The sequence below is a fragment of the Myotis yumanensis genome, unplaced genomic scaffold, assembly GCF_028538775.1.
Source record: "Myotis yumanensis isolate MYYU_CA2020_CCGP unplaced genomic scaffold, mMyoYum1.0.hap1 SCAF_2, whole genome shotgun sequence".
Classification (NCBI taxonomy): domain Eukaryota; kingdom Metazoa; phylum Chordata; class Mammalia; order Chiroptera; family Vespertilionidae; genus Myotis; species Myotis yumanensis.
The window spans coordinates 36,617,044-36,640,020 of NW_027223753.1; the positions used below are offsets into that span (position 1 = coordinate 36,617,044).

Genomic DNA, 22,977 nt, shown 5'->3' on the forward strand with positions numbered 1-22,977 from the left:
ATTCCTGTGAGATGATGGAACATGGAAGGTGCTCAATGACTGGTACATGTACAGTCAAGACAGTAGATGCTTTTAGAGAGAGTGGAAGGGAGAGAGGGATGGGGGAGAAAGAGAAAAACATTGATGTGAGAGAGTCACATCATTGTGTCTCTCCTGCAAGAGCTTGACTGGGCGGGGATGGAGCCTGCAACGGAGGTACGAGGTTTGTGCCCTTAACTGGGAATCGAACCAGCTACCCTTTGGTCTCTGGGCTGGTGCTCTAACCATTGAGCAACGGGCCAGGGCTGTCCCTGCATTATTTTGTTCCACCAAGGCAAAGCTACTTCTCTTAGGATGAGATACAAGAGCCTCATTCTGGAAGATTGGGGAAAGAATCCGAGGGAGTCTCTAGGGAAGGGGTCCAGGTGGGCACAAGCTGGGGCTGTAGGGCAAGAGGAGAGTCCAGGGACTCCTAACGGACCACACATGTGGCCAAGCCCAGTGAGAAGAACTGTGTTCTCAATCACAGGAGGGTTGCACCGGATTCTCATCCCCAACTGATTGGTTAACTGCAGTCACTAGTCACCCAACTGCAGCTGCAAGCTGTGTGGCCCACCACAGGGAGCAGGCGGTTCGCCCCACCCAGCCCCGCCCCGCCTCCCACCCTCCCCCTAACCCTCTCCAAGAAAACAGGCTCCTGGAGCAAGGCTGCCTTGGTTTAGGGGGCACTATTGTGAAAACCACTCAGAGGGGCTTCCTTCCAGTTATGGCTTTCAAAGTGCCAGGCTTTGGCTCTTCTTACTGCCCTGATAAGAGAGGAAAGATGACCTGCCTAAGGTCAAACCACAGGTGACTGAAACTTATTACTGGTACATCCTTGGGCAAGTTACTTAACCTCTCTGGGTCCAGTTTTCGTATCCGTAAAGTGGGTGTAAAATTGTGTGTGTATGTGTGCATCTGGAACTCTGCATACCGAAGTATTAAATGATATTTCTGTGTGGAGAGATTATAGGTGATTTTTATTTTGGTTTATTTATATTTTTTTAATTTGTGTTTTATAATAAACTAGAGGCCTGATGCACGAAATTTGGGCAAGAGTAGGCCTTCCTTCCCCCAGCTGCCAGCACTGGCTTCCCTCTGGCACCCAAGACCCGGGCTTCCCTCGCAGCCCCGGCTTTTGTCCGGAAGGAGGCCCGGAAGGACGTCTGGTCTAATTAGCATATTATGCTTTTATTATTATAGATATGTATTATTTACTTATTTTTTAATAGAGTTATACTGCATAGGGTTGTTGTGCGGATTAAAGGAGATAATGAAAAGCACAGCACGATTTCTACTTCGCGTGTGTTCTCCATAACTGAATTCTCCCTGCTTACCCTTCTCTCACACTTTCCTTTCCTTCTGGTGTTAGAGACACTGACCCCCAAACCTCAGTTGGAGAGGAATGAAGAGGTGGTACAAGACTCTGATTTCAGCTACTGGCTGTGTGGCTTTGGGTAAATCACTTAACCTCCTCGAGTCTCAGTTATCTTGTCTGCAAAATGGAAAGAATAACTCCTACTTCAAAGGAAGTTTTCCAGACTATATGACATACAAGATGTAAAACTGTCTGGCACATAGTAGGTCTGCAATAAGTGTCTGCAGGAAGAAACATGATGCATGTGATAAAGTAACAAGCATTGGAGTAGGAGCTAGACCAGAAGAGGTAGAAGATTTTAACATAGATTCTACAGAACCCAGGGGATCCATGGATAGAGTTGAAAAAATTACATCCTTGTTTTCACTAACCTCCAACTAAAATGTAGCATTTCCTTCTATCATGCATGTAAGCAACAAATCACAACAGTATTAGCAGTACCTGAGACTCCGTCACCAATAGAAATCATAGATATTTCTGTATTGCATTACAGTAACGAGGTCTTGAAATACTGTTTACACTCATTGACTACCTCGAAATTACAATAGGTAATAGACCAATTTCTAGAGCTTGTTATTTAATGTTTTTAAAAAGACTAAATCACAAAATAAATATTTTGATAATGATTTTATATAATTGGTTTCCTCTGTATTCCAAAGTAATTTATTTTTCGTAGTTAAAAATATCCTTCTGAATAGAGGTCCATAGTCTTCATCAAACTGCTAAAGGGTCCCCTGGCTAGACAGACGTGGGTACCAGTCCTGCCTGTGTGACTCTGGGCTTGTTATGTCTCTCAGAGGCACAATCATCCTAGCTTGGCTCACACACAGGGTTGTTGGAAGGAACAAATTAATTCTTGGCTGGAAAAAGACTTTGAAAACTGTTGGCAGCTTCCCAATTTTACCAAAAGCCAGAGCAGAGCTTTCTACTGCCCAGCTGAACCCCATGTCTCCAGGAGTGCTCTCTCCCTTCTACAGGATTCCACGCCTCCCCTTTACTCTCCATCTAATAAATAAAGAGGCCAAAATGCACCTCCATTAGAGTACACTATCCAGTGCACAGTTTGCAGAAATCTCCAGCTGGAAAAAGTTTTCTGAGGGATAATAACAATTCCCTCCAGTTTTCATATTTGACCTTAGATGATTCTTGAGGACACTACCCCCTCAAAACTCTTCCCTGGTCCTTCAGCTGGTGACCCCTCTTCAGATGGCCATGGTCCCTGCATTTCCCCTTTCACTGCCCTGTCCCGTGATGTCTGTCTGACTCCCGCACTATACTATGTGTTTCTCAAGAGCAGACCCAGACCCAACCCCTCTCAGGGGCCCCAGGTCAAAGGCATGGCACACATTTGTATCTGAGGAGCTGGCTTAGATGAAGAAAAGGAACTGGAAGCATAGAGAGAAAAACTGAGGAAGGGTTTGAGCTAGGGCTTGAGCCCAGATCTCCGGATGCCCATGATTTATCCCACACACACCCAAAGCAAGGGATGGAAGAATTGGGGAGTCACAACGCATCCCATCATTTCCTACTCTACCCACTGCTGTGAAAAATGAGGAGAGCTACCAATGAAGTGCATACAATGGAAGGTGTCAGATTCAGTGGCTTTTAAAGCTTTTGACCTGGCTCAGAGTAAGAAATGCATTTTACAAAGCATTACTATCTGCCATGCACTTTCCCCATTCCATTTAATTATTATTTTTAACGCTAGCTGTGACTCAATAACTGATTACATGGCCCACCAGTCCTTTTCAAGCCCAGTACCCTGTGATTGGCTGAAAGGAAATTATTCACATAATGAATGGGACAATTAACGCTCAGAAGTCCCTGGTCCTGGCTCAGTGAGATCCAGCCAAACTGCACATCTCTCAGAGCCTCAGTTTCCCCAATGTACCCTGAGAGGACAGACAGGAAATCTCTAAGGCAGCGGTTCTCAACCTGAGGGTCACGACCCCTTTGGGGGTCGAGCGACCCTTTCTTTTTTTTTATTTTCTTTTTTTTTCGAACGACCCTTTCACAGGGGTCGCCTAAGACCATCGGAAAACACATATATAATTACATATTGTTTTGTGATTAATCACTACGCTTTAATTATGTTCAATTTGTAACAATGAAAATACATCCTGCATATCAGATATTTACATTACGATTCATAACAGCAGCAAAATTACAGTTTTGAAGTAGCAACGAAAATAATTTTATGGTTGGGGGTCACCACCACATGAAGAACTGTATTAAAAGGTTGCGGCATTAGGAAGGTTGAGAACCACTGCTCTAAGGGCTTCATACAGCCCCTTCAGATTGTGTTCCTCCGACCCTAGTGCGAACAGTGAGTGCCCTTATGAACTGGAAATAATTTTTGAGAATGAAAAGGTGTACTGGCTTTGCTTCCTGGTGGGTGGGGTCACCATCTGGGACATTAATTAGCCCCCTTGTCCTAGGCCAGTGTGGACAGGGTGTGAACAGGGGAGTAGGAACATGTCAGTGCATGAGCTAGCTGCTCAGGGAAGGAATGAAGCGGCAAGGGAGCCGGAGGATGAGGGCATTTAAAAGTCCACTGGTAGAGAGGCGCTGTGAGAGCAAGGCCCAGGGAAGGAGCCGGACCCAGGTTACATCCCGCGGGCTTGAGGGCCAGGAAAGATGACTTCTCTCTGCCCCTGAGCTCTCCTTTATAAAACGGGTTTGAAAATCCTTGGTCCTCGGAGTTGTTGTGAAGGTTACGTGAGGTCAGGTGTTAACCATCCCATACTGACCCTACTGTGTGGTCGCCGGCTGGTCGCGCCCCGCGCCCCGCTCTAGCCTGCCTCTGCCCTGAGATGCCCGCGCCCCGCGCCCCGCGCCCCGCACAGTGCCCAGCGCCAGGCGGTGCCCGTGCAGGTGTGGAATCGGCGCCCTGCCTCCCAGGACATGTGCTGTTCGTCTGAGCATCCAGCACCTCGCGCAGTCACTGGGGACGCAGGGGGGCCGCTGGGGGAAGAGCGGGCAGGGCCGGCCCGGTGCCCAGGCGGCTCTCCGAGGCAGCTCCCTCCTCCCAGCTCTGCCGGTCGCCCTCCACCCCGCGCCCGCCTCCTTCCGCCGCTCTCCACTCCCATTGCTCCTGCGTCCTCCCCCCGCGGCTCTCCCTCCTCCACCTCCCCTCCGGCCGCGCCCTGTCCGCCTACCTGGTCGCCTCTCCGGGTCCTTGGGGACTCGGGGCTCTAAGCGCTTCGTCTCGGCGCCTCTCGCCTTGTCTCTCTCTGGTCTCTGCGCTCTCTGCTTACCCCCGCCTCTCTCGGTCTCTGTCTTTCCAGAGCTCAGTCCTGTCTTCGCCCGCGTCTCCTCTCGCCCGCCTTCCTTCCGTGGCCCGGGGCGGCGGGGCCGGCGCCGGGCGCGATGAGCGGCGCCTGCACGAGCTACGTGAGCGCCGAGCAGGAGGAGGTGCGCGGCTTCAGCTGCCCGCGGCCCGGGGGCGAGGCGGCCGCCGTCTTCTGCTGCGGCTTCCGCGACCACAAGTACTGCTGCGACGACCCGCACAGCTTCTTCCCCTACGAGCACAGCTACATGTGGTGGCTCAGGTACTGGCCCTGGCCCTCACCCCACCGAGCACCCCAATCTAGTTTGAGCCCTCTCTTCCCATCTCAGCCAGGCTGCGTAGTCAACCCTCAGTGCTCATCCAAGTGCCCATCCCAATATCGGCGCCACCCCCCGCGGGCCCAATATTAACGTTTGCCCCCATCCATCACCAACCCGACTCCTTCTGCAACCCCTTCTCAGCTCCTTTCCCCCATCTTATTCAAATCAAAGCTTGAACCTCACCCCAACTCCACCCAGGAAAACCTTCCGTTTAAACCCTCTCCAAGCGTCATCCACCACCACCCTCAACCCAACCCCAAATTACATACCAACCCTCTCCCCAACAGCAAACCCCCATCTTCCAATGTTCACAGGAAACACAAACTCCACCCTCATTCAAGTACCCACCAGGGTCTCCTTCCTAAGATCAACATCAACCTCATCCCTGACTTTACTCCCCAATACCCATCTATCCACCAGCTCAACCTGCCCCTAATTCCCCCTGCAATCCCACCGCAGCTCTCCTTCCCCACCCTGATTCCAAACATGATATAGACCTACATCCAAACCTCAGCTTCAAGCCTTACTCCTCACCTGAGGCTACACGCCAACTCAACCCCAGCCTCAGCCCAGCCTCAACTCTTTTCTTCCCCCTGCCATTCAGTCATTCCTTCAGCCACCTCCTGCGGAGCACAGCTTTTCTAGGCCCTGTGCTCAGTGCTGGGGGTGTACTCCCCTCCTGAGCTAAGACAGAAGACCCAGGGATCAAGGCTGCCTTCAAGTTCATCATGAGACCATGGCATAATGCTACAGCAGAAGCCTGCTCAGGCTGTGCCATAGCAGTGTGATTGGCTGAAGATCCACTCACAGGGACTCAGTTTCCTTACTAGTTCAGGGAAAGGATTAGTTAGGCCGTTGCTGATATTCCTGGAACTTCAGTGTGAGGCTGAGAGAGCAATTGGTCTCAATCTCTCTCCATCTCCAAAGGCCTCACCCAGAAAGGAAGACTTGACCCCAAACTTGCTCAGGGAAATAGGCATCAGCGGAAACGGAGTGGGCTCACTCAGTAGACAGTGATTTTCCTGTCCCTGGAGGTAGTTCACCAGGGTAGTTCACTGCATGCCCTCTGAGTGGACAGCCTGCCACTCAAACTTACCTGAGCCTTTGTCTTTTCATCTATCAAATGGGAAGGATGATAAATCATTGCCCTGATTTCCTACTAGGGCAAGAACCAAATGAAATAAAGAGGTGAAAACCAACTTGGCATATGTCACTGACAATTAGAGTTATTATTATTGCTTTTTCTAAACAGCTCAAACCATAATTCGAAAGGACTTTCAGATAGCTAGTTTTTCCGTTCTTGCACATTCAGCTGCTATCTGTAACCCAGAGGAGTATATTAATTTATTTTCTGTTCATCCATGTTTTCATTCATTTAGCATAGCCTTTGCTTTATGTCAGGTGCTATGCTATGCACTGGAGACACAAAACTCAATTATTCCCTGCCCCTCAGGAGCTTACAGTCCATTCAGAGAGATAAGACATGTACCTAACGTGTAACAATGGAGTCTTTGTTTAAAACTCACTGTGTACTTAGCCCTGAAGTGGGTGCTGAAGTACCTGTATAATAGTACTTACTTCCCTTTGAAGTATAGAGACAACGTGGAGCTTTTGGAGTGGTTAGAACCCAGTCCAAACCTCAGCTCCGTCACTTACTAGTAATAGCTATGTGAATTCAGGCAAACTATCTCCGAGCCTCTTTTTCATCTCTGAAATGGTAATAGTGATACCTGTCCTATGGAATTGTTGTGAGGATTCAGTGAAGTATGCATGTGAAAGTGACTAGGATGTATTGTAGATGCTCAATACATGCGAGTTCCCTTTCCCATGCTCATAAGTGGGGAAAGGGAAACTTGGAAGATGAAAGTGAATTGTTCGAGATCTTCTAGCAATGTCACAGCAGACTGAGATTTAAAGAACATTACCTAGGACCATCCAAGGCTAGATGCAGTCACACATTTGCAACCTGGCACATTTTCTCTCCATTTTACAGATGAGAAAACTTGAAAGCCATGAGGTTACTATCAGGGAGTGCCACAAGCCTGTCTGGCTCCAAGCCCAGGCTTGTCCTGCTGCACAACTGTCTAAATGTAGCCTGGCTGTCTTACAACCTGCTCTGCTCAGATCACTTGAAAAAATACTCATGACCCTTCACTGTCTTCTGAGCACTGTGCTAGCCGTTGGGAACAGAGAGATGAGTAAGCTCTCTGCACCCAGCCAGAACCCCAACCCTCTACGACCAACCCTTTTCCCTATACACCCGTGTCCCTCCAGTTGCCTTGGACCCTCAATAGAACACTTTAGTGGCTTAGAAAACCAGGTAATGGGTGTAATGGGGTAAGTTCTGAGGTCACATCACATGTTAGTGTGCTCCCATCTTATGACCCCCAAGGGCAGCTGAACGGTTCTAGCTTTCAGGGCTGACTCTTCCTCAGTTTGAATGTAAGGTGGTTCATAAACACCACAGGCTATTGCAAAGTGGAGGAGGAAAACTGAAGGTCCTCAGGACATCTGGGTGATCAGTGTACCCCAAACCCTGAAAACTCTACTGGCATGCTCCTATCAGTTCCCTGCCATTGCAGGTAGAGACCTTATTTTGCTCTGGACTCTACTTGACCCTTTTCATGAAAGCTGGCCCTTAAAAAACATAAATCGTCAGGTAAATACTGTTTCCTTCAATAGACCTCAAGGAGAATGAGAATTGCTGTCTTTAAAACCATGTCTCAAGAAGTGAAGACTCGAAAAGAAAAGGAAAGGGGAGGGAAGAGGAGGAGGAGGAGGAGGAGGAGGAGGAGGAGGAGGAGGAGGAGGAGGAAAAGGTTCCCTGTGGATAAGCAGCTGGTGTTATAACTATCTGGTCCACTTTCCAATCACCCTGTTATTATTATTTTTTTTAATTAGGATGTGAGACAAAGGCAGTGGCCTTGCTGGAGGGCAGAATTAGTGGTCAGGCACTATCTTATTTAACCTTATGAACACCTGGTGAGATAGGAACCTTTACAGATGAAGAAAATGAAGATCAAGAGATGAAGGATTTTTCAGCTTATATGTGACAGAACCAAGATTCAAAATTAGACTTGCCTGACTCAAAAACCCTAACAAATGTTAGACTGACCCTCCAATGTTTTTCTAGGGGATCACAGTAGGTTATCTATATTTCAGAGTCATAAATCTGTGAAACCATAGTCATAAATCTGTGAAATTGAATTGAAGAGCTAGCAGCTGTTCAATTTCTCACCCAGGGCAGGAATCTCTAACTTCATTGAAAGGTGTCCTCATCCAGGTGTTGTGTGTAAATCTGTCCAATCATAGGGAATTTACCCCTCTCCAGGCAATACATGGGATAACTCTGACCATTTAAAGTTCATCTTGTGCTAGGCACAGATTTCCCTCCTTAGAGCTTCTGCTCTGTCCCAGCTCTGTACTTGGGGGCTGGTTCCTCTGTCCCCAGACAGACCATCAGAAACAGTGCCCACTTCCTGACTAACCACTGATCTGGGATATATCCCCCCTCAGCTCTCTCACCCACTTTTTGTTATTGTTGTTGTTAATCCTTACAGTGTTTTTTATTTATTTATTTATTTATTTTTTAAAATATATTTTATTGATTTTTCACAGAGAGGAAGGGAGAGAGATAGAGAGTTAGGAACATCGATGAGAGAGAAACATCGACCAGCCGCCTCCTGCACATCTCCCACTGGGGATGTGCCCGCAACCCAGGTACATGCCCTTGACCGGAATCGAACCTGGGACCCCTGAGTCTGCAGGCCGACGCTCTATCCACTGAGCCAAACCGGTTAGGGCCTTACAGTGATTTTTAGAGAGAGTGGAAAGGAGAGAAAGAGAGTCAGAGGGAAACATCAATGTGAGAGAAAGTCATTGATTGGTTGCCTCCTGCACACACCCTGACCAGGGCCAGAGAACCTGCAACTGAGGTACATGCCCTTGACTGGAATTAAATTCAGGGCCCTTCAGTCCAGGCCAACGCTCCATCCACTGAGACAAACAGGCTAAGGCTCACCCACTCTTCAAAGGACCCTACTTTTAGAGGGCCCTTTCCATTCAGGTGGCCATAGATGTCCCTTGTAAAAGGTGGGATCCCAACTTGTGTGCAAGTCTCCAGCTAAGAGCATTATAAACTACTAGAGGTCTGTTGCACGAAAAAATTTGTGCAACACACCTTCCCTCCCCCTGGCTGCCGGCACCGGTTTTCCTCCAGCACCTGGGACCCAGGCCTTCGCTCCGGCCGGAGCCGCCTTCCAGCCCGAGCTGCTCCGGCCGGAGCCGCCTTCCAGCCACCAGCCCTGGGTCCCCCGTGGGAGGGCCAGATGAGGGTGGGGCGGGTGGCGGGGATTGTCACAGTCCTGCCCGCCAGCCACAGGTCGCAGATAGCAGGCCCGGATGGTGGCGGGGCAGATGGGATGGCGCAGTCCTGCCGTGCCTGCAGTATGCAAATTAGCTGCCATCTTTGTTGGTGGTTAATTTGCATATCACACTGATTAGCAAATGGGAGGCGTAGCAAAGGTACAGTCAATTACCATGTTTGTCTATTATTAGATTAGATAACTATATCTCAAAAGAGGAAATAATGCCCAAAGAACTAACAAGTACTACATGCTCTATGTGGAAAATGTGGAAAGGACAGGAGAGATAAAAGAGGAAAGAAATCATGGGAGATCCAGTATTTTAACTTGGTTTCCCCAAAAGACTTGGAAACAAGGATTTGAGGGCAGATAGTTTACATGAAATCAATTCTAAAAGACACCGGTGGAGGGTGGGGAATTGAGGAGGTGGGAAGGGAAGGAGCTAATGATGGTGTTACCAAGTAAGTCACCACTGAGGATCACCGGAACTTAAACCTGTTAAACTCAGCCAGGCAATGTAGAATCTACATCTCAGAGTCATTCGGCCCAAGTGCCAAAAAGCTGGGTATTTACGTACCTACTTATGTCAGTCATTAGTTGTGTGCTGGTGTGAGAAGGCAGGCGTTCATTTTCCTGCACTTCCGACCTGCTCACTGTGTTGGTACTGTTCTGGGCCCAAGAAAGCCCTCAGGCAAAAAGATACAAATGCTAGCATTTGAAACTCTGGCCAGAATATTTTACAATTATAAACCTAATGGGGCAGGGACAGGACATTCAGAGCCTGGGCTTCAGCCAGCGACAGCCTGTTAGCATTTTGGTGTATTTCTGTCCAACCTTGCATATGTATAATTATGTATATATTTGTGTTAATTTATTTGAGTTGGGGTTATGTTATATATTTAGTAGTGTGTCCTCTTTTCATTTAACATTATCTCATCTGGATTGAGCCTTGATCTTAAATGTTATTTGAAAACATGTTTTTAAGGGCTCTCTATTACTCCATTGCAGGGGTATCCAATAATTTATTTAGCCATGGGAATACAGATTCTCTGAAGCTCTAAGGTGTTTCTGTTTAGTGGAAATTAGCCATCAGCTAGCAGGAAATGAAATCTGGCAGAAATGGCAAAGGCAGGAAGGAGTCTGTGGCTTGGGTCAGGGAGGAGGGTTAGAAGGAGTCTGCGATGCTGTGACTTATAAGGTATTTGGTCTTTATCCACAATTCCTGGCTCACAGCTCCCAAAACCTATGGAATTTCCTAAGTGTTGAAAATAATAAAGGTGTCTTTTGGGCTCCACCCAAGGGCAGGGTCTGGTTGTCAGGAAAACCAACCACATGATTAGAGGTTTGGTTTCAGTCCTCCCCATCCCCCTTTTTCCCGACCTCTTGGAGAAGGGCTGGAGGTTGAGTTCAGTTGTCAATGGGCAATAACTTAGTCAATCATGACTACATAATGAAGCCTCTGTAAAAACCCAAAAGGACAGTAGTTGATCTTTTTATTTTTATTTTTTGGAGAGCTTTTCCACGTTGGGGAACAAGAATGCTTCCATGTGCTACCAGGCCTCAAGCTCCACAAAGCTCTTTTGTTCATGACGTCACCCTATGTATCTCTGCATCTGGCTGTTGATTTGAATCCTTTAATATCCTCTTTAATAAATCATCTAGTGAGTAAACTATAGTACTGAGTCCCAACTATGTGGTTGCACTGAGGCATGCCATGTGTGTGGGGAATACTTGACATATAGTTGATACCCTTTCCCATGCTTGGGCACAGAAAGCCTGTTTAAGACAAGTAGAGACAGAAGAACACTTCTCCTATAACATGCTGCCTCCAAAGTCCCTTTCTGAAGCTCAGCTCCTTTATGGTCTTCTCTCCCCAGTATTGGTGCTCTTGTGGGCCTGTCCATAGCAGCGGTGGTCCTCCTGGCCTTCGTTGTCACCGCCTGTGTGCTCTGTTACCTGTTCATCAGCTCAAAGCCTCACACAAAGTTGGACCCAGGTTTAAGTTTACAGACTACAGGTAAGAAAGAGGTCACATGCTTTCCTTGTGTTCAGCAGGCAAGAATTTTTACAAAGGGGACATATTTAGAAATGATATTTTGAACACTTGCCTCATGAGTGTTCCTGGAATATTCAGAAGAAACAGCACAATTCTGAAGAGGCTTATGATCTGAAGCTGTCCATTCTAAACCTTTCATGTGCTCTGTGTTTATCAAGATAATTTGATGTAGTCAGCATCCTGTTTGTTAGACAAAGATGAATCCATCTTGTGGATTTTCTAAGACAATGTTTTAATTCTAGCCTTAGAAAATGCAAACTGGTTTTAATATTACCCCAAACAAAATACAATTAATAAGAAAAATTTGCTGCTCCACAAACTCGGTTTATTCAGAAATTAAATACAGGTATTTTTGGATAATCTGATGTTCTTGGCCTACCAATTTCTTTATTAGTACAGGTGACCAAGAACTTCCCTACAGGGTCACCTTCAAAGTGTTGCTTTTGCACATACAGTGGGGCCTTGACTTACGAGTGTCCCGACTAACGAGTTTTTCGAGATATGAGCCGTCTCTCGGCCGATTTTTTGCTTTGAGTTGTGAGCTAAAATTCAGGTTACGAGCCAGCTTCAGATACCCCACTGCTAGTTGGCGCAGCGAACATCACAGTGAACGCCACAACATCAGCCCAGCATTACGTGTCTCACTCGTTCACTTTATGATTTGACATACGAGTAATTTGAGTTATGAGCTCCGTCATGGAACAAATTAAACTCGTAAGTCAAGGCCCCACTGTATTTTACAACCTCTTCAAGGCACTGTGAAAGAAACAAGTAGCTATTGGCCAAAGATCTTTCAGTTCAGATCTTTGCAGTTTGGTAGACAACACTCAAAATGGGTAGTATTATTTCCATTTTACAAATGAGAAAATCAAGGCTGAGAGAAATTAGGCGACTTGCACAAAGTATCACAGCTAATACATGATAAGACTGTAATCTGGCCCATGTTTTCCTGCCTTGAGTCATGCTCTTTCTTCAGCCCACCACTCCGGGTCTGGCTAGGTATACAATTAAGCACAAAATTGTTTAATACCAAATGTAAGGAGTGTTTCAAAAAGGAAAGGAGACTTGAATTGGTGCTGAATTAGTGAAGGAGTTGGTTAGGCAAAATAGATGAGAAAAGGCATATCAGGATAGGATAAATAATGGGTAAAGGTGTGTGGGCAGGACGGAGTGAGACTATGCAGTAACAGGGTCATTCACCCTGGGGCGCTGTGTGGGAGTAAGGCCAGGCTGGACAGGGGAGGAGTTTAAGTTCAGAAGCAAAGATGGCACACTCAGTCAGGGAGGGAGAAGGGGCAGGGTGGGTAACAGCTAAGTTTGAGAGAAAAGTAGAGAGAGCCTTTTCATTTGCACAAGATTATTTTTCCAATGTCACAACAAACCCGTGCAAAAAACGACAGAACATGAACACATCTCAGATCCTGATGCTTACAAGAATCCCACTGTGGCCGAGCAGTAAAAAGTAGAAGGGCTGGCTTTTGAGGGTGGGAGAATTCATCTGGCTCTCCTTGGAGCCAGGAAGAGCTAGGAGGAGAATAGGAAGTGGCAGGAGAATAGACCCAGCCTCAGGGAGACCAAGGATAGCCCAAGCTTCAGCTTTTTTTTTAATAACTTTTATTTATTGATTTTTAGAGAGAGAGAGAGAGAGCGAGATTTGTTGTTCCACTTACTATGCATTCATTGGTTGATTCTTTTTAAAAATATATATATATTTATTGATTTCAGAGAGGAAGAGAGAAGGAGAGAGATGATGGGAAAGAATCATTGATCAGCTGCTTCCTGCACACCCCCTACTGGGGATCAAGCCCGCAACCCAGGCATGTGCCCATTGACCAGAATTGAACCCGGGACCCTTCAGTCTGCAGGCCAATGCTCTATCCACTGAGCCAAACCAGCTGGAGCCATTGGTTGATTCTTATATGTGCCCTGACCTGGAATCAAACCCACAATCTTGGTGTATCAGGTTGATAACCAACTGAATTACCCTGCCAGGGCCCAGGCTTCAACTTTTATAGAGAAAAATCATAAAAGTTAGTGAGAGGCATAAAAGAACCTGACTATCTGGTGAGGTACAGAAAGCATGTGAATAGGAAGACTCAATATCATAGACAAATCAGTTCTTTCCAAATTAATCTATAAATAAAAATCCCAACAAAAGTTTTAATGGAATTTGTCAGATTCATTCTAAAATTAATCTGGAAGAGTAAAGGTGCAAGAGTGAACAAAACAATTTTGAAAACAAAGAAGAGACTTGCCCTATCAGATACTAGAACATTTTTCAAAGATAAGAATTTGTCAATTTGTTATTGGCACAGAAATTGACAGGTAGAATTGGGCAATGCAGTGTCCTCAACTAGTGCAAATTTGCTACCCAAAGATATTTTGCAATGTGTGGAGGCATTTTTGGTTGTCACAACAGGCGAGGGCTACTACTGGTATCTTTTGATAGAGGCCATGGATCTATTAAACATCCTACAACACAGGATAGCGCCCCACCACAGAGAATTACCCAGCCCAAAATGTCAATAGTGCCAATGTTGAGAAACCCTAGAATAGAAAGTCCAGAAACAGACTAATTAAAATATAGGAATTCAAAGAAAATATTTAATTATTATTACTTTTTAAAAATATTTTTTATTGATTTCAGAGAGGAAGGGAGAGGGATAGAGAGCTAGAAACATCAATGGTGAGAGAGAATCACTGATTGGCTGCCTCCTGCATGCCCCCCACGGGGGATCGAGCCTGCAACCTTGACTGGAATTGAACCCGGGACCCTTCAGTCCCAGGCCAACACTGTATCCACTGAGCCAAACCAGCTAAGGTGAAAACATTTGCCCTGACCTGTTTGGCTCAGTGGATAGAGCATCGGCCTACGGACTGAAGGGTCCCAGGTTCGATTCCAGTCAAGGGCATGTACCTTGGTTGCGGGCACATCCCCAGTGGGGGGTGTGCTGGAGGCAGCTGATTGATGTTTCTCTCTCATCGATGTTTCTAACTCTCTATCTCTTTCCCTTCCTCTCTGTAAAAATCAATAAAATATATTTAAAAAAAAATAAGGTGAAAACATTTAATTTTTAAAAATAAGGGGAATATGGGCAAATTTGCCTACATAAAATACAAACAGACATCAAATAAAAATAATACATAAGATAGTATAAACTTAAAAAACAAGTGATAGACTGCAAAGATATTATAAATAGAAGCAAATACGTGCCAGGCAATCATTATTTGCAGATTTAATATTTGTGAAGTTGCCTATTTGCTGAAATTTATATGTAACCTCAAAATCAATACTTTCAGTGTTTTCAAGGTCTTTTCAAGCTTATCTGTAGTCTGTAAGCTTAAATTTCCAAGGTTTGCAAATGTGGACATGCCCAGAGCAGCAAAAAATTTGAGTTGCCCCATCACACACATTCCCAGCTGACGTGGAACAAGGCCATGCTCTAGCTTCTCAGCTCTCATACTGTAAACAAGTGTCCTTTTCATGATATACTGAGTGACATGTTTTTGCATTTTTATGACTTTTAATGGTGGTTTCACTGTTGAAAATGCCCCCCAAACATAGTGCTGAAGTGCTGTCTAGCGTTCCTGAGCATGAAAAAAGACTGTCATGTGCCTTGTGGAGAAAATATATGTGTTGAGTAAACTTCGTTCAGGCAGGAGTTATGGTGCTTTTGGCCATCAATTAAATCTTAATAAATTAATAATATATATTAAAGAAGATGTCTTTAAACAAGAACACACAAAACAAAGTTATGTATTGACCAGTTGACAAAATTGTTGTGACCAGAGGCTCACAGGAACCTAGCTTTTATCAATTACATTGGTAAGTACAAAAATGGATCATATTAATACTGAGGAGGCTGGGTGGAGGGAATGGATACTGTCATATAGTGCTGGTAGGAGTATAAATTGGTACCACCACTTTGAAGGGTAAGTTGGCAGCATCTATTTATATTGAAAATGAATATATCCTATAACTCAGTAATTCCCCTTCTAATTATCTTAGAAGAAATAGTTATATTAGAAGAGGATAGTAAAGATGGATGACATGATCATTAATCATATTGGAAACAAACTAAATGTCTACCAGTAGAGGAATAATGAAATATGATTCCACAGTTAGGAGTGAACTAAATAGAGCATCTCATTAGTTCTTCACAATAACTGGGCAGAGTATAGATCTTATTACCATCCATTTTACAGATGAGGAAACTGAGGCCCAAGCTACCTAGTGAGTAAGTGACAGAGCCAACTCTACCTCCAGTCTCCTTCCTCTCCTTATTCCTGTGCTGCAAAATGAAAGTCCCTACTATGTGCCAGTCACTGTTTGAAACTGTACATGCATTATCTCATCCAATTTTCCCAACTGCACGAGTGAGCTGTTATTGTCATCTATTTTACAGGTGTGAAAACCAGGTCCAAGAAAGGTGAGATGACTTACCGAAGGGGTCACAGTTTGTAAACTGTGGATCTGAAATTCAAATATATGTGTTTTTCTGCCTCCGAATTCCTACTCTTTTTACCTCACCCGGCCAGGTCTATGAAGTGCTCCTGCTTGTGTCCTGATCCCCTCATTACTCCTCACTATATCCTCCCCTACACTGAACCTTTCTGAATCAAAGGGAATACAGTTTATCTCTTGGCCCTGTTGGTGAAAAACACCCTCCTACTTTTTACTGCTCAGCCACCAGCTGGATTATTCAATTGCCAGGGTTTGAGATATATGTTCTTGCTTTTTGTTACTTATTTTTAAGATAGAAAATGCATTTCCTGACCTTTTTCTAAAGGATGGCTTTTAAGCTCTCTCTGTCTCTTGCCCAACTGCAGCTCTTAGTTCCTCTCTTTCTTCTTCGTTAAGTACTGGCCCCTCCTTCCCAGCAGCTGAATCAGTTTATAGGCCCATTATCTTACATTCGCCAGAGCTTTACCCTTTATGTGGAGTTTCATTTCTGTTTGCTGTCTCCCTCTCCAGTAGGACATGTAAACAGATCATTAGCCCATTTTACATCAAGCTCAGCCATGGGAAGTGAATTGGCCAAATCTACACAGTAGTGAGCATGTGTTGCTGGGAGTCAATCCTGATCTCCCAAACTCTAAAGCCTATGATCGTTACACTGTACCTCAGGTCCTGATCGCTGAGGGTAGAGACAGGGATGGGGAGTACCCTGGCAAGAACAGAGTGGAAATGGACCCGGGTCTGGAAACAGGCTCCTTCTGCTACCCAGGTGTTCTGTACTGTCCCATCACCCCACCTCCATACTATCCCCCAAACTTGGAATCCAAAAAAACAAACAAAAAAAAAACACATAACTTTCTTACTCTAGAACTTTGTAACTAGCTCAATCAGAAGGGTGACTGAGTTCCTACGGTGGTGCCAGATACTATGCTAAGGACTTTAAACATATTATCCCATGTAACCTGCTTAACTACTCTGCCAGGTGGTTATTATCAACCCTGTTTTGCAGATGAGGTGAGTGAGGTATGTATGGAGTTTATGTTCCAACTATGGTACATTTAATGAGACCAAAAAAACAGTGGAGGTAAAAATGGAAGACAAGAGTTCAGGTCTCTTCCTTCTCTGAAAGGTGTTGGTGAGCAGCTCATTAGTCAGCCATTCTCATTGACTCAAAGGCCTCCTAGAAATCAAGTCTGATGCTTTCACTGTATAGGTGAGGCCCTGAGGCCCTGAAAGGGACAGTCACGTGCCCAAGGTCACCAGCCAGTTGGCTAAGCCTTTGCCTCCAAGGATCTTTCCCAGCAACAGCCCCTCACCTTCCAGATCGGGTTCAGTTTCCCCAGGGCCAACTGCTTAAAAAAAATTTACTGAGGTGACATTGAGTAACAAAAATATATAGGTTTCAGGTGTGCAATTCTATACAGCACATCATCTGTATATTGTATTGAATTGTATTTACCACCTCAGAATCCACTACTGCCTTTAAAAAAAAAATCCTCACCTGAGGATATGTTTTTATTGATTTTTAGAGAGAGAGGAAGGGAGAGAGAGAAACAGATCGGTTGCTTCCTGTACATGCCCTGACAGGGGATCAAACCCAAAACCTTTTTGGTGTATAGGACGATGCTCCAACAAACTAAACCACCAGGCCAGGGCAAGCCCATTGCTTTTTAATTAACCACATTTGGTACCTGTGACATTTGGTACCAAACAAGCCTCAGTGATGAGTCAGTATTGTTTTTTTTACTTGACAAGTTCTTTTATTGTGTTTATTTAAATATTTTTTTGTGACACAAGTAATACTTACACATACACATATATATTCATTGATTGGAAAATGAGAAGATGCAGATAGGCAAAAATGAAATAAAGTACAGGTCACACAGAGTGTATTACCTTTTGGTGTGCAATAACTGTTTGCATTATATCAGATACAAATGTACATTTTATATATATAATGTTTTGCAATGTGTTGTTTTCACTTTACAATATATAAGTATCTGCTAATTCAAGTGAATGAAACATCCTGTTAAATGGATGAGATTGGGTCAAAAGATGAGATGTTGGTAACAAGAGTCACCTGTAAATCAAAAGAACATTGAAGGATTAGGGCCCTCCTCTTTTTCTTGCCTTAAGATAGATGTCTGGCCCTGACCTGTCTGGCCCCGTGGATAGAGCATCGGCCTGCGGACTCAAGGGTCCCAGGTTCGATTCCGGTCAAGGGCATGTACCTTGGTTGTGGGCACATACCCAGTGAGGAGTGTGCAGGAGGCAGCTGATCGATGTTTCTCTCTCATCGATGTTTCTAACTCTCTATCCCTCTCCCTTCCTCTCTGTAGGAAATCAATAAAATATATTTTAAAAAAAGATAGATGTCTGTGAACCCAGACCCTCTGAGCACCTACAGACATAAAAAAGGGGGAGGGGAAAGGAGAGTTCTCTGCTGGGATTTAAGGAATATACATCCTCTTTCTCTTGGCCACAATCATAATCATCTACCTTCAGGGCAGTAAGGACCTGAGTCAGTTTTAAATCATCTGCAAGGAGGGAGAAAATCTAAGAATTCCTCTCCTGGCTTGTCACCAGAGGCTAGTCCCCAATTCAAGATTGAGAGCCCCAGGCACTGGGAGAACTGGCCACAGAGGTCCTTGGATAATGGTGGGAAGGCACAAGCCTGGTCTAGGGCATCAGAGAGCCTGGCTCTAATCCTGGCTTTGTCACTCTCATTGTGTGGCCTTAGGTAAGTCACTTCTCTCTGGGCCTCAATTTACTCTGTAAAATGTATACAGTAATACCTACTAAGAAAGTTGTGAAAACTAGAGGTGATGCTAACATAGGAGCTACATTAGTCTCTGACACATGGTAGGCTTTTAACAATTAGTAGCTCTCATTTTTATTATTATTAGGCACTTAGATTTTACATGTTAGTCTCCCCAGTGTTTGTTGATATCTCAAAGATAGGAACTATGTCTTAAATGCCTGTGTATCCCAAGGACTAGCCTGGTTCAAAATTTATACTAATGCTAACTTGCTCTGTGGTAAGAGTCCAAGCTTTGGAATCAAACTGAATGGAAAATGAATCCTGGATGCAATACCCAATAGCTGTTTCAATATTGACTTTTTCTACCTGGGCCTCAGTTATTTTTCTATAACATGGAATAATACTACCCACCTCCAAGTTTGTTAGGAGAATCAGATAAGATTGTTGTACCACTGCATTTCAGCCAAACATGATTCTTATAGTAACTGCTCTCCTGCTCAGAGCTCCGTAATTTAAGAGGGACTTTGACCAATCAGAAGGTGATCAGAGGCAGCTTGGTCTAGGAAACAATTGATGTAAGTATCAGCTGAAGAGCTGGGGACTTTTGCCCTTGACTGGGGAATAATATGCCAACAAAGGACTTTTATCCAGAATACATAAAGAATCCCCAAAACGTAACATTAAGAAAACAAACAAACAAACAATACCATTAAGAAATATGCAAAAGACTTTAATAGTTACTTCACAGATAGCAAATAAGCACATGAAAAAATATTTCACCTTCATGAGCTGGTAAGGAAATGAATATAAAGCTACAGAATACTAAATGAGCATAAAGCTATCAGAATACTAAAGTAAAATCACTGGCAATACCAAGTAAGGGATGAAGCAACTTTTGGAAGACAGTTTGGTGTTTTCATAAAGTTAACTATACATCTATTATATTTATTAATTTCCTATGGCCAGTGTAACAAATCACCATAAACTTGGTGGCTTAACATAGTAGAAAGATATTCCCTCACAATTCTAGGGGCCAGAAGTTCAAAATTAATTTTGCTGGACCAAAATCAAAGTCTCTAGGGGGAAATCTGTCCCTTGCCTCTTTGTCTGGTGACTGCCAGCATTCCTTTGATGGAGCTGCATCACTCTAATCTCTGTCTCTGTCTTCCTATCACTATCTGTGTGTGTCTATCTCCTTCTGCCTTTCCCATATAAGGGTACTTGTGATGACACTTTGGGCCCACCTAGATAATTCAGGATAATCTCAAAATTTTCAATTTAATTACATCTGCAAAAACTTTACCATATATGGCAACATTTACAGAGTCTAGAGATTAGGACCTGATCTCTTTGGGGACCACCATTCAGCCCACTCTACCATACAAAATAGCAATCATGCAGCTAGGTATTTATCCTATAAAATAAAAATGTATGTCTATACAAAAGCTATACATGAATGTTCATAGCAGCTTTATATTTAATAGATAAAATCTGAAAACAACCCAAATGTTCTTCAATGGGCAAATAGTACAACCATACAATGAAATATATGTAGCTATGAAATGGAATGAACTATCCATACACACAATATTTTGAATGGATCTCAAGGGTATTATGCAGAGTAAAAGAAGCCAATCTCAAAAAGTTATATACTGTATAATTCCACTTATATAACACTTCTAAAATTATGAAATTATAAAAATGGAGAATGGATCAGTGGTTACCAGGAATTAGGTTTAGGAGGAAGGTCTGACTATATAAAGGAGTAGCATGAAGAAGTTTCTTTGTGGTGATAGAACAATTCTTTACCCTGATTGTGGCAGTGGTTATAAAAAGCTACATATGTGATAAACTTTTATAGTACTAAACACCAAAAAAAGTATATATAAAAACTGTTATAATTGAATAGGACCAATAATAGCTTAGTTAATTTATATATATAAAAGCCTAAGTGACCAAATGGCTGGCTGGTTGACTTCCTGCCCCCTGGTGGTCAGTGCACATCATAGTGAGCATAGCATATCATTAGCATATTATGCTTTGATTGGTTGAATGGCCAACTGAGTGGCCATAGCATATCATTAGCATATTACGCTTTGATTGGTTGAATGGCCAACTGGGCCAGACACTTAGCATATTAGGCTTTTATTACATAGGATTATCAATGGGGAAAGCTAGGTGAAAGATATATGGAACTCTGTACTATTTTTGTAACTTCTTGTGAGTCTTAAATAGTTTAAAAAGAAAAAGTTACAAAAAAATTCAAAAGGAAATTTATTCACTCTGTAGGTGATTAGTCCAAAAGTAAGGGTGGGCTTTAGGCATGGTTTGAACAGAAGTTCACAATGTCCTCAGGCTTGTGACTACATCCTCTGAGATTCTGCCCTCTATTTATGTTGGCTTTCTCCTCAGACTGACTTTTCTCATGGTACTAAGTTGACTGCCAGCATTCCCTGAGACTACGTGCTTTTTGTTCCTTTCTATGCACCGGGAGGAGAAAGAGGGAGCTGTTATTTTCCTTTAGTCGGGGGTAAATATAAAGGCCTGAGCTCTATTCTGATTAGATCACCTTAGGTCATGTGCCCACCCCTAAATCAATCACTGTGCCCAGGGAAATGCTATGACTTGATTTCCCATCCACATGGCAAAGAAATGGAATTACTTTGTTGGTTCAGATCAATCGGGTCCCACTCCTGTCGCTGAAATGGAGCCAATCCCACCCTACTATAATTGCTATTGCCAGGTAGGGAAGGGGAAAAATGGATTCGGGTAGCCAACTCCAATATCCAGTACATCCTTCTTGAAATTCACTCTTCCCTTGGTTTCAAAGGCACCATTTTTTCCCCTAGATATCCTCCATCAATGGGTCTTATAGTATATGAGTTTTCTAGAAAGAGAAGGTATAAAATGTCATTCTAGAAGAAACATCACAAAGACCCAGAGATGTGAAGGAATGGACCCATTTAGGGAACAATGAAAATTTTGGTGTGGCAAAGCATAGAGTTCATGAGGGAAGAGTGGTTAGTAATGAAGCTGAAGAGAAGAGATGGGACCAGTGGTGAAGAGCTTTGAAATATCACAGTCAATGGTAAGACAGTTGAAGACTTTTGAAAAAGAATAGTCCCTGGACTAACTTGTCCTTGGAAAGATCTCTCTGGCTACAGCCCAGAGGATAGCCTGGAGGGGACCTGACTAGAGGCTGTTGCAGTGCTCTGGGCAGAAGTTGAATGCCTTACCAAAGGTAGTAGCTTTGAGGATGGAGAGAAATGGATGAACATGGCAGACAGTGATTTGGGGGAATCAGCAGGACCTGGTGAACTGCTTGGCTTTGTGAAGGGATTGGAGGAGAAGGTGTAAGAGATGACTCACATTTCTGGCTGAACACTTGATGCATTTTTTAGGCAGGAATGCCCAATTGTGTCAAATGCTGATAAGCCTAGCGAGATAAGGACTTATAAATGACCATGGATTTAGTGACAAATGTTTTAAGGTGTGGTGGGGGCAGAACCAAGAAGTCAGGGAAGTGGAGAATAATAAAGCCAAGTGAGCCTCCTTTCAAATTCAGATATAAGAGGAGGAGAGGATAAAGGAATAATAAAGAAAGTCATGGAATCTATTAAAATAATGTATGTTTTTACGTTTTCCAGCACTTCTCTGCCTACCGGTTGTGAAATAAGCTTGTATCTATAAAATTAGTTTTTTAATAGTACCTACCTCATGGGTTTATGTTGAAGATCAAATCTTCATATCTCCTAACAATTGTTTAGTCTGTCTCCCCCACTAAACTTTAAGTTCATTAGGAACATTGACAGCTCCTAGTGCAAGGCATGGTATATTGCTAATAAACTAATAAATATTTGTTAAATGAGTGTTAAGATTCTGAGCACAGTCCTACCTGCCCAAGATAAGCACTCAGGGAAGTTAGCCAGGGTGTGTGAGCCTGATGGGAGGAATGGGATGCAGGAGGAAACCCTATGCCCTCAGCTTGCTGTTTTCCAGAACCCGAGGAAATGTCCCCTGACTGCCAAGATGAGAATACAGGCAAGTTGGTGGAGATACCAGGAGTGAATTCTCTAAGGCAGAGTCACCCCTTCCTGAACTCACGGCTGGACTGCAATGAGGAGCAGGCGATGGACCCCAGACACCTCTTCCAGTACTGCTTCATGGCCACAGTGACTACCAGTGACATTCCAGGCAGCCCCGAGGAGGCCCTTGTCCCCAATCTAATCGCACATGGACCAGACCCATAGACATCCAATAAACTTCTCTACACCATCCTCTTCTGGAGTCTCTTTTCAGTGAAAGGTGGGGGTAGGGATGATCAAAGGGACT

The 22,977-nt window shown here is 44.1% G+C and overlaps 2 protein-coding genes across 5 annotated transcripts in view; one reads left to right on the top strand and one right to left on the bottom strand.

Moving 5' to 3' along the window:
• The window catches only part of TUT4 (terminal uridylyl transferase 4), a 163,916-nt gene extending 159,189 nt beyond the window's left edge, over positions 1-4,727 (bottom strand). The window contains exon 1 of the mRNA XM_070405128.1: positions 4,555-4,727. The gene's annotated coding sequence lies outside the window, so the exon portion shown is untranslated. The remainder of the gene's footprint in view (positions 1-4,554) is intronic.
• On the top strand, positions 4,479-22,914 carry SHISAL2A (shisa like 2A). 4 transcript variants are annotated; one of them, XM_070405135.1, is made up of 4 exons: positions 4,479-4,947; positions 11,247-11,386; positions 15,832-15,855; positions 22,630-22,914. In XM_070405135.1, exons 1-4 carry the CDS (start codon positions 4,766-4,768, stop codon positions 22,893-22,895), a joined length of 612 nt encoding a protein of 203 aa, XP_070261236.1. In that variant the 5' UTR covers positions 4,479-4,765; the 3' UTR covers positions 22,896-22,914. The 4 variants fall into 4 exon arrangements, with proteins under 4 accessions (XP_070261236.1, XP_070261238.1, XP_070261237.1 ...); XM_070405136.1 differs by having other exon boundaries at positions 4,481-4,947; positions 22,645-22,914; XM_070405137.1 differs by lacking the exon at positions 15,832-15,855 and having other exon boundaries at positions 4,480-4,947.
• Positions 22,915-22,977: the final 63 nt, after the last annotated feature.

What these genes read in the sequence shown, in the direction of transcription:
- SHISAL2A (XM_070405135.1), top strand. Translation starts at nt 4,766, where the DNA reads ATGAGCGGCGCCTGCACGAGCTACGTGAGCGCCGAGCAGGAGGAGGTG. An exon ending in AGCTACATGTGGTGGCTCAG is followed by an intron (nt 4,948 to 11,246) that starts GTACTGGCCCTG and finishes TTCTCTCCCCAG; the next exon opens with TATTGGTGCTCTTGTGGGCC. An exon ending in TTTAAGTTTACAGACTACAG is followed by an intron (nt 11,387 to 15,831) that starts GTAAGAAAGAGG and finishes TCTATTTTACAG; the next exon opens with GTGTGAAAACCAGGTCCAAG.